Here is a 14,877-nt window from a genome sequence, read left to right on the forward strand (position 1 = left end):
CCCCGAGGAGTCCCACCGCGGCACCCCGCACCGCAGCCCTCCGTGCGGGTATTCGGGGTTTGGGGGGAGAATTCACCGATGGGGTTTTTCCCCAGCCAAATCACATTATACCCACTTTAATTTTTTTCCTTTGCTAGAGCCCTATTTTTTTGCCCCACTTCCTCTCCCCGGATTGAGGGGTCCCAGCAGGACGGCCCTGCCAGGAGCTGCACTGGCTCTGCACGCCGGCTGCCGGGGCCGCGCTCCGGGCGCTGCCCGGGACTTGTCTGCCAGGGGGGGAGCGGGGCCGGGGGGGTCCAGGGCCGGGAGGGTCCGGGGGGGCCCCGCCGCCTCCCGCAGCCCCTGACCCCGGCATGCACGGCGCGGTTCCATTGATCATCCCGGCCCGCCACCCCCTCCCTTTATGAGATAATGCAATTACAAACATCAATAAGGAGCTGCGAGGGGAATCATTATGCGGTGACAGTGATAAATGACGGTGCAGAAATAGCATGCTTTTTTTTTTTTTTTTTCCCTAACAATCCAGGGGCTTTGGGGGCTGAGCACAGTCACCAAGGTAACAGATGACATCCAAAATGGCACCAAAGGAAAAAAATGAACAGTCTTTCTTTCGCCTTTCACTCTTTTCGCCCTGCTCTTCCAAAAGAGTTAGTTGGGGCTTTGGAAGCAGCTGCCACACAGGCATGCGGGTATTTCCACACGCATTAAAGGGACGGGGAGGGCTTGCTGGCTGTCACACATAAAGCACCAGCCCGGGCCGGGAGCTGAGCAGCCACCTCCAGGAGGCACCGGGAGCTCCCACCCCGGGCGCGATCGCCCCCGCGCCGCGCCTTGCACCGCTCGTCCCTGCCCGCGGCCGGGGACAGCCGCCTCCTCCTGGCCCGCGGGAAACGTCCGTTCGATTTTATATCTGAATAGAAACATAAATATATATACGTTATCATCACGGGCGGCGTAGCAAGGTCAGGGGAGGAGAAAAATATTTTTCTGCTTTCCACGCAGGTTTAGGAGGCGTGGAGCAAGGCCCCAGTAGCGGGAACTTTACGCGCAACAGCGCCAGGAGTGGAAATATTCGCAGCGCGGCCGAAAAGTGACTCTTCTGAGCCCAAAAGTACCAGTGGCTGCGGGTGGCACGGCCGAGCCGGCAGGGCAGGCACACCCCACGCGAGCCCCTCTGCCTGGAGTGGGACCTGGTCTGCCCCGCTCAGCTTGGCTGGAATTCGCTGTCCCCCCAAAAAAAGCCGCTGGGGCGGGAGGGTTCCCAGAGCAGACGCAGGGCAGGTCCCGCGCAGCGGTGCGCTCCAGCTCCGCGCTGCGGGGTCTGGCCCCTCTCCGGCCTCTGTGAAAGGGTGGGAGGGAAGAGCGCTGCGCTCGCCTTGCGCGGCAGCGCACGCACCCGGCTCAGCGGGGCACTGCGCCCGGGGGAGGCACAGAAATAAAAGAGGGACGCAGGAGATCGCGGGAAACCAAAACTAACAAAACCAACAAAACAGAGCGTCGCTGACGGCTGCGCAAACTTGAGTCCGGCAACGCGCAACATCCGCGGCGCTCCGCGGGCGGCCCCGAAGCCCCCGCATTCCCCCCCCCCCCCCCGCGTCAGTCTCCCGAGCCCCCAAGAGATGGCAGTCGAAGACGGCTTTCCTCCTCCTCCTCCTCGTCCTCGTCCTCCTCCTCCTCGTCCTCCTCCTCCTCCTGCTGCTGCTCCTCGGCGGCGGGCAGCGGCAGGACAGCGGGGCTGCGAGTCGCGCCCGCTGCCGCACTCCGCCCCCGCGCAGCCCCGCGCAGCCCCTCGGGACGCGCAGCCTCCGGGGCCGCGGGGAGCAGCGGAGGCGCAGCCGGGCGGCCCTGCCGGGCCTCTCCGGGCCCCCCCCGGTGCGGTGAAAGGAGGGTAGCTAGGAAACAGCGAGCGGCCCGAAAAGGCGGAATTTCCAACGTGTAAAATGTTCTTAACGGAGCCATTGAGAGAGTGCAATAAGGCGTGAGGGGGAACTAATCTTCCCATTTAAATGTTTGTGGCAATTTTATCTAAATGAATTTTAATGCTAAACGAGGGATAATTCCCTATTTGTAACCCGTTTACTTCTCTTTCCTGTGCCTCTGAAGCTGTCTAACATCATGCGATGAACAATAACAATAAAAATACTGTCAAGGCATATTCTTCATTTTGAATGTGTTATAATTACAGCTGATTAAATGTCTTGGGATGTAATCGTGGGTTTAATTTGAAATGTGCCCCCCTCAAAAAAAAAGGTCCTATGGAGGAAGGTCCGTGCCCCACTTCGCAGCGGCTGCGAGGAGAAGGGACGCGTGTGCCCTCGCCTGCGAGAGGGCGGTTTGTTTTTGTCTTTCAAGAAATCTTAAAAAAAACCAAAAAACCCAAACACATAAAAACAAAACAAACAAAACCAAAGAAAAAAAAAGCAAAAAAGCGAGCCCCGTTCATCCACGTTTTGGCAGAAAAATGTCATTACTCCGGCCTCACAAAGAAGGAGCCGGGATGTTCAGCCACCTCGTCGGTACAGCGGCCCTTTAAAAAAACGCGAGGAAAAAAAAAGAAAAAAAAAAAAGAAAGAAAAAAGAAAACTCAGAGTTATTAACAAAAAAAAAAAAAAAAAAAAAAAGAGTGGGAGGAAGTCCCAGCTGGGGAGGAGAGGTGCCCCTTTGGTGGCCTGCTTCATTCAGAAAGGTCTGCACTGCCTGCTCGCAGCTCTGCCTGCACCCCTGCCCCTGCCCAGCCCGGGGGTACCCCGGGAGTCTGCCCTGCAACACGCCCGGGACACCTCCCGCGGGAGGGTGCCGCCTGGCTTGGGAGAGGCTGGGGGGGGGGGGAAGTTTGCATTATTTTGCCTTAATTAAGATATTTGTGTCGTTTTCCTAGCCCGAGGAATCTTTTATTTTTTCTTGTATAGCTGTGACTTAAAGCAAACGAGGCCTCGCAGGCTGGCTGTGGTGCAGAAAGCACAAATGTGAGAGGAAATTGGTTAATGAGGGTCTGCACTGGCCTTGCTCACAGAGGTCCAGCAGCACCTCATCCCCTTACAAATATGCATTGCCCAGGCAATGTTTGCCAAGTTTTATTTTCCTCCTTCAATATGCTCAATTCCAGTAAGAAACTCAATAATTAGAACTGCGTATTAGACCATAATTTAGGAGGGAGAGGGGGTAACACTATTTACAAATTTCTGTCCAGTAATGCCCTACGATATTACATTTATTAAAAGGCAACAGTTCCCATCCTAACAATTTACAGTGCAAGTTCCAAGAAAGTTTCTTTATGCAGCGTAGCATTACTTTTACATTCTTTAAATATGAAGCTGAGATTTAAATAGCAAATGATAGGTAACATCTCCAGAGCCAGCTGAATTTTGTAGATGCTCAGCTCTCAGCCTGGGATAGAATGGCTACAAATACTGCATGGGGACAGGAAACAAATTTTGCAAGCAGTGGAGTCACCATGACAAAAAATAATTTGTTTTTATTTTAGATTCAGATTTCATTACTGCACTCAAACTACTACAACTGGGCTTTGAGTTATTATACAATCCAAACTGTTTCAATCAGAAACTCTAAGACTCAGTGTGCAATGATTATTATTAATAATAATTAGCTCCTTGGTTCTTGATAGAAAAAGGCTATCAACAAGCATTTGTTTAACCACAACAAAAGTATAATTAGCTTATCCCACTTAGTAAATCTGTATGCATGCCAACTCATACCAAACTGCTACTTTTACAAAAAATTGCAATAATACAGATCATTTTTCCAGTCCTTTTTGCACAAAATTTATTTACAATGTATACATAAATGCTCCATGATGGGACTATGGAAAAAAAAATGCACACATGACCGATGTCTTGCCCAGAAAGAAAGTCAACATATTAAAAATAAATCTTCAGTCCATGTTTTGAGCTGCATAAAACAGGAAGTGATGTACAAGGTGGTGGTTGCTGCATGGGGACAAGGATGCTCTGATGTGACAATTAGGCTTCAAATACACTGCCTTTCCGTTTCCATGCTTCCTCCTACCAGTCTCCTTAAGACACTGCCTGCAACAGCTGATTAATCATTGTTGATGACTTCAGTTTTTCCCATCCTTCCCGATTTACATCTGTTCAGGCCAATTCAAATATGGTGAGTAAATGAATTAGACATGCAAATTCACGCCCCAGGCTAGAAAGAGAGAGAGGGAGAGAGATGGGGAGAAAGGCAGAGAAAGGGAAGAAAGACGGACAGAGGAGGAGGAGGGGGGGGGAGAGAGAGAGTGCGCATGGCTGAAATCCTAGGATAGAAGAAAGATTCTTCTGCCTGACATAGTTATTTTAATGCTCTAAAAATCCTGCAAATAAGCCCTTTCTGTCATTTGCAGGATAAGTGTAAGGCTTCTTTTTTAATGTAAGGAGGCTTCTGGAGGAAGTGAAGAGCTATGGAAACAACACACATAGTGTGGAAAAATTTCACATTTTTTTTAAAAAATCTATAAGAAACAACGTAATATGGATAACAGTATAATAGCATTTTACAATATTTCACTCTTTGTTTTCTTAATGTCTTATATAGGTATTCAGCATGTCCCCAGAAGTTGACTTCAGTTGGTGTTTTCCTGCTTTTCAGGGTCCCTGTGAAGAATTGGAACGTCCCTTGGTCCAAAGTTGACGCCAAGAACTCCATAGTCATTGCAGAAAGACAATGTTTGAAATCTACCATCGCTGCAGACAACGTGTATTTCCCTTAAGCTACTGAGCATGAATGTCCATCACTTGTCCGCTTACTGCTGGCTCGCCGGTATGAAGCATTGTGGGGCTTGATGCTGACATGGGCATTCCAGGGTGGGGTGGTCCTCCATGCATCATCATCGCTGGGTGGTGAGGGTGTCCAGGAATGTAGGTATGCATGGGGGGGCCATGACGCAGCTGAGCAGGATGGGGGGGCATCTGGGGCGGCGTATAGCTTGGCTGTCCCATATTCATACCCATTGGACTACCCCGAGACACATAATCCCCTGGCATACTTTGCAGCCCTGCAGAGGGAGAGAAAGAGGCGGCGGTGAGTGGTGGGGACTGGCTCTGGCATCGGGCTGCCAAGCTGCTCCGCTGGGGCGCGGGGAGGCCGGGCTCCAGCCCGAGGCAGGACGCGGAGTCGTGGGCGTGCGAGTGCCATGGCCTCTGTGGAGCTGGGAGTCTGCGTACGGGCTCACAGTGACGGCAACAGGAATGGCCCCCAGGTCAAAAAGACCCCCCAAGAACATCCTCCCCCTTCCAAACACAAGTTTTTGGAGACAAAACAGCTTTCTGCTTTTATGGTTTGGAATGTATGCGATGGAGATGTTCCTGATCTGGGAGCGTGCCAGAGGCGGCGCCAGCCTGAAGATGGCTAATGCCACATTGAGGTGGGCATCAGCTCTCAGGTGGGCTCCATTCCCTGCGGCTCCATTCTCAGCCACCTGCCTTCACCTCCCTGCCTGTAAAAGCACGCTGGGAATACAAGGCAGAGAATCTGCAGCAGCTAACGAGGGACTTGGGAGAAGCGATGGGTTAAATAGGTGTCAAGGTTTATCAACAGCTATTTATTTAGCTCTTGAGCCTGATATCTTGGAATCTGTCCCAAATATTTGTGCCATTCAAAGAGATGCCATCCAGCAAGGACATACATCGCTGAACAAAGGCCTCATATGAAGCCGAAATTGATAGGATTACTAAGTATGATTGCTAAATCAAACTTGTATTTTTAGACACATTAAAATATATACATAATCAATAACAGTTATCAATTATTTCTTTACCCCCCTGATCACCTCTGGCTGCAAAAAAATCAGACGCCCAACTCAGTCAAACCTTTCAGTGGGTTTGGGAGAACAATAAGAAAAAAATTGGACCTAAAACAATAAAACCTCCTGCTTTCTGTGGGCCTCTGCCTTCTGCTTGGATTGCTGTAGCTGATGGGAACTGACAGGTGTATTGTTTCGGAGAGCTATAAGCTCCATAATCATCAAGGGTGAAAGGCATACGCTATTGCTAAGTAGGTTCAATTGGCTTTAGTTCTAAGTAAGAGCGCGCTGTGAATGCGCCGAACACCTTGGAATCAGGTCTCAAGGCTCTAGCAATGAATAGCTGCTTAATCTAGCCTAAAGGAACCGTTTTGAACTAATGAAAATTGCTTATAAAATATACTGTACTCACAGCTCTTTAATCAAAAAAGATGATAATATTTTTTGTAATAACCTATTAATTTAATTGGTCACGAAGCATAAAATACATCATTTAAATTTAATTGACCCAGAAACTAAGAAACAATATTTAAATTAACTAAGCTAGAAATTTTCATGATGAGGTAATAAGGCTATTGCATTCCCAAGCTCAGAGGAATGTTTTCACAGCTAATTGTTAAAACTTAGTTTTGACTTGGGCTCAGAGAAGACTACTACGAAATACACTTGCCCTGGGTAACTTCAAACCCTATGTTAATATAGACTGGGGGCACAACCAAGATGCTGAAATAACTCTTTTAACTCCAGAAAAAGAGCAAGAGAAATAGAATAAGGCACCATTTAAACTTGGTACCAAGTGTCTTGGTGTTTCAAACCACTTAACTATTAAGAAAAAAACAAAACAAAACCCAAAAATTTGTATAATGTATTTTTCCCTCAAAAAAGACAAGAGGGGAAAAAAAAAAAACTGGGACAGTTTTTCTAGGCTTCCTTTGCGAGGTCTGCCACTGAAGATTGCATTAATGATCTCTATTTTTGTATACTGAATAAGTCAAATCCATTTGTCACACTGCAAGTGATGGCATACTTAATTTGGATATAGTCAATTAGCCTGGGCTAAGCTCCATAGCCTGCTGCGCACACCTCTATTTTGTATTCTCTCTTTTTCCTTTGCCACACGTAATCCCATTATGACGGACAGACAAAGAGAAATAAACTTGAAAAAAAAAAGAAAAAAATCAAAGTTTTATCCACTGCTTTCCAAAATGCAACTAAGTGAAGCTGCTGGGTTTTGCTTGGTTTTTTTTTTCCCCTACCCCATGAGAAGTCTCTGTTTGGCTTTTTTGGTGTCTTGCAGGTTAGCGGGAGAAATGTAACTCATGCATCAACTGCGGTTAGACAGATTTATGACACTTTGGGGACATGCTCTTTCCTCTCCCTGTGCTGCTGCAGACCGCTTACATTTTGCAAATCAGTCTGTTGCCAAGGCGACGAGCTCCCCCACCTCCCTGGCTGCTCCTTGTTTTGTCATGTGCTCGGGGATGGATAATAGCATCAATGTATGGCGGCGTCGATGTACGGCAGCGTCAATGTACGGCGCGCGCGCGCGGGGGGTTTGGGAGCTTGGAAAGCTTGAGCTGAACCAGAGGGAGAGAAAACCCAAAGGAGCCCAGGCGTAGGATGGATGGATGGAAAGGAAGGAACAAGCATGAGGCTATGGGCAGGGAGAACATAGGGAAATGCAAGAAGACAAATATCCCTCGGACAAAGTGAGAACAAAGACCTCGTTTGTACTTACTTCCCCCTGGCTTTGCCATTGGTTACCTAGGTGAAGGTTACATGTAGTGCCACTGCCCCTCCATGCCCATATTCATGCCCATTCCACTCATAGGTCCTAGAGGGAGATAAAAATCCAAGAAGATGCCAGAAAATGAGCAAAGTCAACAGATAGTGCCAAAAGCCGCTTTCCAAAACACAGCACGGCAGAGGGTCCAGGACCGCTCGAGCGAGGAGACGCCTGGTTTCCCTCAGCGGTGTGGAAGGCAGGCAGAAGACAGGTGAGGCAAGCAGGCAGCAGGGACGGCGGCAGAGGGCGGAGGTGTTTACCTGTGGTGGTGTGGCCGAGGCCACCCGTGAGCGGGCGATGCTGCCCGGGGGCTTACCTGGCGCTCGGATGCCCATGTGCTGCTGGCCGTCCATCACGAAACCTCCCATTGGCTGCCCGTCGGGGTTATAGGGTGTTCCTTGACTTACTGCAAAGGTGCAGAACATTTCTTTTTAGCAACAGCCAATATGGTCACCTCTTCTCACGGCATCGGGACACAATCCCCCCACCCGTGGGCTATTGATGCTGGCTCTAAAAAGAGGGGAAAACATCTACTGTGCGGATTTAGCTGTTGGACTAACAGGCGTACTTGGTTTTGGCCTGATTTTCTTCTGTAAGTTTGGAAATGAAGTTAGCAAACTGAAATCTTGAGACATGAGGAGCCCCGGCTCCAGCTGCTGCTGCTGCTGACGTCAACGCAAAAACCTGTATAGGAGCCGGATTTTATGGCTGGAATAGTCACACTGAAATCTCAGTGTGTTAAATTACACCCTTGTGCCTTCAAAGGGCAGGACCTGAACACGTCCATGCCAGATATTTATGTCTAATGACAAATAATCAAATGTACTTGAAAAGGAAGTGTGGCCCAAAGACATCTTGGACAACGATGGATTTGGAGAGTTTGGCAGGGAGACTCAGAAAACAAAACCAACTGGGAGTAATGGGCTATGATAATCCTTGATGGTAAATACCCGCAGAGAGCTGCGAGACAAGACCCCAGATAGAACCAACATGTGGAAACTTAAAGTCTTTAAAAAAAATAGAAATAAATACCCCCAAAGTAAACAGCAAATGCTCAGCAATCCCAAAAGAAGAGCCAAGGGACAAAACAACCCTACACAAGTACCACTACCTGAACTGGAGGTTTTCACTGTACGTTAAAAGCTGGTTTCAGAAGTAAGCTGGCTTTGGTTATTAAAGCACATAAAGCTCTACCTCATTGAATGTCTTTGAACTTTACTGAGTCCCACAAGTGATTCTGACCCCTTTGCCCTTTTGACAGGTAATAAAGTTTACAGCAATTCCACACCAAGCCATGCACCAGGGAGTGGTCACAGGAGCAGAAAGAGCTGGGAAGGAAAACTCCATACAATGACTAAAAACACACAAGAATAATTTGGATCGTGTTCAGAAAGTCCAGTCACGGAACGGAACATTTTAGTTTCCCTTTTTGAATTTTCAATGTCTTTTTTTTCCAAAATTATTAGTCATAATGAAAGAAAGTTGGTTGTATTTTAATTGTCAGTCACTCCCAGCATTCATTGCTCATTTATTTACCAGGTACTGGACCTCCTGGTGAATAGCTAGAGGATGGTTTTCGCCTGTGTGGCTTGAATACAGTTACTACTGGGGACTTGCCTGCTCGATTGGACTGGTCTATCATGGGCTGAACTATTCTTCTTCTAGCATTAATAAACCTGCAAGAAAAAAGAGGAAAGCAAACGGTTAGGGAAGGGATGTCTTCCACCCATCCCCAAGCCCTCTCGCCCTACTGTGGCGCTCTCCATCAGGCTGCATGGGGATGCAAATACTGCTAAACCTCTAACCCGGATGACCTCTGAGAGCACAACCTTGGGGTTTCCAAGCTGATTTATGTTTGCCTGCTTTTTACCGCAGTCGGACACTTCCATTTCATCTTTTCATGGGGGAATTAGCTGAGTTTTCAGGAAACAATGCCAGCAACGCTCTTCTCAATACAGAATGGGGCACCAAAAAAACAAAAATGTGTGAAGCCGGCGAGATGCTCATGAGGGCATCTGCTACCTCCCCCCTCATTAGTGTCATTTCTGCCTTATGTCCTTTGACTTTTTTTTCCAATTTTTTTCTTTATCAAAACCTGTCCCTACCTCTTGCAAACCTAATTCCCTTTTAATGCCCACTATTAAGATAATGAACTGTGATGGCAGAACCCCATCAAATGAGGGAACGTCTGGACTTTTATCACCACTAAGTCACACTGCTGGGGACTTCAGAGCCATGCATTCCTCCTAGCCATTTCTTGGTGGGCTTTTTCCCCCCTCCCTCTCTTTATGCAAAGTCTGAGGGGGTCAAGGCGAGGTCATAGCTTTACAGTAATTGAATTTATAATCCTGTTTTCTCCAGCTAGGCCTGACCATTTACAGCAAACATCTTGTTAAACTGTAATTACTGGACTACTGAAAATTCCCCCCTGAACAATGAAAAGAAGATCTTTGGAAATAACAAAAAAAAAAAAGAAGGTACAGTAATTTTTAAAAATAGCTGTCTGCAGCCCACTCTTTGTGTTTTTGTAGCTCTTCACCTCAGTTAGTCCTGCAATGCTTATTTGGAAATATTCAAAATAATTTGGAGCAAAACAGAAAAAGGAGGTAGATCCCAAGTACCCTGGTCTCCTCATGGTGCTGAAATTAGGAGGCTGGGAACCATGGCTGGGAGCCTGTCTGAATGAATACCACTTGAAGAATCTCTCTAGAGGTTTCAATCAGCAGAAAGTTTACTTAAAATCCATTTGGAAAAAATCTACATTGAGACTTAGTCATGGCAAAGCTGCCTAACCAGACTTTGCGTTCTTTGTGAGAGGGAAAAAGAATAATAAAAACATGTATGCCACAATATTTACTAGTAAAGGAAGAAGTGTGAGTGTGGGCTAAATCACAGCACACTTGTAAAATGGAATAGGAAAGTCCACAAGGGAATACTTGATGCTTGTTTTCATTGCCTTTGCTTGGGGTGGCTTAGCAGGAGCTCTCCTACCACAGAGATAAAGCCACCAGGATCTTTCCACGGGAATCAGCTCTGCCCACCCATTCGCCTTTACCAGAGGGGAGAAGAATAGCAAACCCCTGCCCCATGCTGTTTCTTTTGCCCTCATCAAAGACCGACACAGTGACTTCAGACTCCTCCTATCTCCCATTCCCCACTGACACCCATTACCCAAACTCCTGCAAAAATTAATCAAGATGTTGAGTCTTTATCAAACCTGTCTTGAGGAAACAGGCTCAAAGGCACCAAACCCAGGTGCCAGTCTGGAAACCTTACACCTGAACTAGGTCATGTTTTGTCAGCAACAGTATTGGATCAATTTTTTCTACACATTTCCAATAAACACTCCCTCTCGACTCCAGCAAACAGTGTTGCAAATCAGTTTATCATTATCTTGTACAAACCATGAAAATTAGAATCATGTGAGCAGAAGGTTAGACTAATTCTCCTTTCTCATTATAAGCACAGGTGTAGCACAAATACCATGTGAAAAAAGCAATTAAAAAAAACCTGCTTTTTTTCCCCCATTAGCTGCCTTAGCTCCATGACCAATTAGAAAATTGTTTAATATCTGTAATCTGCATTTGCAGAAAGCAATTTTCACAGTAACTCTTGGAAGTAAAACAACACCACGAAACCCTAGTGCCTCAGCCATTTCTTTTTGTGAGTCTGGCAAGGCTCTTTCCGTGTTTTCTCCATCCTTCTCCTGCCCCACCGCTAGGACCTGGTAGAGTGGCGGGAGGAGAGAGGTCGCTGTGAGAGTGACTGGTCACCAAAATAACATTTACCCCAAATAAATGCTGAGCAACATTAGTCATGTACAACCTCAACTTCACGACTTTTTCTTCCTTGTCCTCCAAACTACAAACACTTTGAAGATGGAGGGGTGCCTCAAAATAATAAACTGTACTATATATAGTATTGTTCATATACTAATATCCTAGAATAAACTATGTATCTAGAGTTTACCAATAATTACCCACAAGATCTGCCTATGGTAAAACATAACCTCACCTGTTTGCCCCATGCTACGGTTTGGGATATCTGCTTTAAGAACATTTAACACACAGGTACTTAACAGTTATCTTCTTCCTACGCATTTGTGTAAGTATTTTCTATAAGTAGCAATTCTGCCAAACAGCTCAGTGTTTGGATGTCTTTGGGGGGAATTCAGACACAAGAACATTTTCCTTCTGGGCAAAGTAATAAAATGACATTCTTGCTCCTCCCACTAGAAGTCAAACGGAGGTCAGCTCCCCATCCTTGTATCTGTTTAAATAAACTGGTCCAGCTGTTTGTTTCCAGGATGCCCTTTAACCTTCTGTCCCATCCTCCCTGCCTTTGTAACACAACGCTTTACTTTGCATTATAGTAGACTCCAAACCACTGAGCATTTAACAAAAAAAAAAAAAAAGAAGAAAGTATTCACTTTCAAGTTTCTTCCTGCATCCCAAACCTAGAATTTGTAAGAATCTATGAGATTAAAACAATTAACGTAGCTGTCCTTGAGAGAGCACAATACAGGCTGTGATGTTTACAAATCACATTTGAGAACTTCTTGCAAGCAAAACTGCAAATTAGCTGTTGCTGCAGAAATATACGGGCATGTGGTTAATTTCTTCATACTCTCAGTTTTTTTCTTTGAGAGAACAGCCAGGATCTTTTGATCACTCTTTGAATTTCCAAAGTGCCAGGCTGATTTGAACATCAGCAAAAACAATGAAACAGAAAAGCTAACAGGAATAATCTCCCTTCCCCTTTTGCCAAATGTTCATATTCACCTATCTTAAGAGAAAGAAACTCTAACTCACTCTGATCTTTAAAACTTCTGAGAAATCAAGACCTAAAAAAGGTATTTCCATACTAACTACTACTGAGATGGAGTATCATCAAAATACACTTTAGCATAAAACTTAAGACAGATGTATAGCCTTACTCATGTGAGTAAAGAGCCAGTCAGGCTCAAAGGCTTGCATGAAGTATTTTTCCCCACACCAGTGCTCTGTGTTGTGGTATCTTTGCTCTGATGAGGAAGGGGATATTTTTGGTTTGAGTTTTTTGCCTCAAAAGGGTTGGATCAATAGTGGCACAACAACATACGATCCCTTTAGTGTACAAGTTGCACTCAGCGAAGTGATGCCTTGGGCTGCCTTTTTTTTTTTCTCTTTTTTTTTAGAGGATTTTTTTCTTTTGTTTTGTTTTGTAAAGGGAGGAATCTGGCATGGAGAAAACATTTGAACAGTTGGGCAAACACAGAAGTTTGTAGAATTTCCTAATTTTTCCAAGTTAACTTTTCCTTGTTCTTTTCAGACACATGGTATACTGCACTTTATGCCATGTCCCAAGAAGCAAGAAAAACCCAGCAATTCCACCTGCATAACCCTAAAGGGGAGGAGGAAACCCTCTTTTCTCCCATTTGCATTTTACTAGGATGTTTTCTCTTAGGCTTCTGGCCTGGGGTCTGTCTGCAGAGGTCATGGGCAGACTCCCTGGTTGGTGCATCGCCGGTCCCACGGGTGAGCTCCAGCCCCAGCCCCGGGGATGCAGCAATCTGCCTCTGCACTCTGACCTTCAGCTTGGCCGCCCTCGCTGCCACGCACAAGTTTTGTTTCTTCTCAGCAAGAGGCTGCATGGCTGGTGATGACAAAAGACTTATTTTAGTTGGAAATTGGCTACAATAATAGCAGCCAGAGAGCAAGGATTTTCAGAGGGTCACCAAACCCTCCGAAAGGCACAGCTTGCTAAGGCTCAGGTTACAGCCCAAGTGACATTTTCCGCACAGATCTGTTCTTTCTCCCTTCCCCTTGTATTTTACTTCTGTCGAGTGAATAAAACAAGACCTTCCTCTGCTGTCACGAATTTCCAAAGTCACCTTTGCTCAAGAATCGACAGAGCAATTGTGGGGACTTCCAATTTGCAGTCTTTGAATGAGATTTTCCAGGACCAGCTGTCTGAAAGGAGATGCTGAGACTTCGCGGTCTATTGAATTTTTCTCTGTCCCCAGCCCTCCGAAATGAGGAGAGTTTCACACCATTACTGACTTCTGCTACTTGGAGTCACAGGCTGCTCCCTCTCAATATTGTCCCAAAGCGCTGCATGCCAGCAGTCTGTGTTTCACTAGCAGAGCCAAGAAATTCCCGAAAATCTCTCTGCCTCATTTTCTCCTTGAGCTCCTTCTAGCAAACCAGGCGTAAGAAGAATGAGAAAGCCCACATTACCTACAAACCCCAGTGCTAAAATCTCTCATGCCCCTCTGAAGAAAACCAGTATCCCTCTTGACAACAAACAAATCATCATTTTTATAACAGATGCCAGAGTAAACACAGCACTTCAAGCTGGCAAAGAATTCACTCGTATAACCAGTTGCACTCTTTTCTGCATAGTGGGATCCCTCATTTATACAGCAGCAAAACAACATTCTCTATTCAGCACTTAATTCCTCAACGCTTAACAGGTTTATCTCTAATAAAACCAATTTAAATGGAAAGCATGCTATAAACCAAGATTATTACACTTCAGTAACTGCTTTATTCCTTATTTTAACATATTTTCATTTTTTTTCTCTGTGTTTGTTTTCCAGAGATTTTTAAAAGAGTCAGTTAAAGAAAAGAAAAGAAACACATACCAACACAGAAATTATTTCATCGAATACTTTCAAATGTTTTAAAAACAGCCTCGAAAATAGCAAGCTGCCTCTGTAATTATGAACAGAAAAAATAACTGCAGACTTTCGGATGGTAATCACATCTCCCCATCCCTAAAATGAGAAATAAATGTTAAAAGAGTGCTTACTGCTGTTATTAGAAAGTTCTGATCCTGAAGTCAGTTAGTGAGCTTAATGACCCGTAACTAGCAGTCATTAGCAATCCATGCTCTCTGTACTCCCTTTATTTGTAAAGAAAAAAAAAAAATCCAAGACACTCAAGAAACTTTGTTCAGTTTAAAGTCAAACCTTATGAAATCATGTTTGGCAACTTTTCTTGGTTTCTCCTCCTCACCAAAGACAGTTCAGGACTGCAATACATCATTTACAAGACTAAATGGAGGTAGGGAGGGAAGAGAGTACAAGGGCTGCTCACCACCCACTCCAGACATGTAATATTGGAATATACTCCAAAGACAGAGAGCCCATCCATCAGGAGCATCAGAAAGGTCTCCTGCAAGCTCTCCTCTTCCTCCCTCCTCTGCTGGCACAGCACCAGTGCCAGGGACTGCATATAGGGCTGAGGGGTGTCGCAAGACAATATCAGAGAGTGAATTAAATAAAATACTATGCAAAAACTAGTGATGAAAAACCACTAATTAGCTGACAAATTTGATGTAAAGC

General features: G+C 45.6%; 1 protein-coding gene across 5 annotated transcripts in view; it reads right to left on the bottom strand.

Annotated features, from left to right (window-relative positions):
- Window positions 1-3,101: 3,101 nt before the first annotated feature.
- MEIS1 (Meis homeobox 1) overlaps window positions 3,102-14,877 on the bottom strand; it is a 108,523-nt gene continuing 96,747 nt past the window's right edge. For 2 of the 5 annotated variants that reach the window (XM_084201531.1, XM_084201529.1), the window contains exons 10-12: window positions 9,168-9,226; window positions 7,867-7,956; window positions 3,103-5,017 (exon numbers count right to left, since the gene is read on the bottom strand). In XM_084201531.1, coding sequence (XP_084057657.1) covers window positions 4,734-5,017; window positions 7,867-7,956; window positions 9,168-9,226 — 433 coding nt within the window. In that variant the 3' untranslated portion in view covers window positions 3,103-4,733. Of the gene's footprint in view, window positions 5,018-7,502; window positions 7,599-7,866; window positions 7,957-9,163; window positions 9,227-14,877 lie in introns of all 5 variants that reach the window. The other 3 variants (XM_084201532.1, XM_084201533.1, XM_084201530.1) reach the window with 3 other exon arrangements.

Source organism: Fringilla coelebs, assembly GCF_963513975.1.
Source record: "Fringilla coelebs genome assembly, chromosome: 3".
In the NCBI taxonomy this organism is placed as follows: domain Eukaryota; kingdom Metazoa; phylum Chordata; class Aves; order Passeriformes; family Fringillidae; genus Fringilla; species Fringilla coelebs.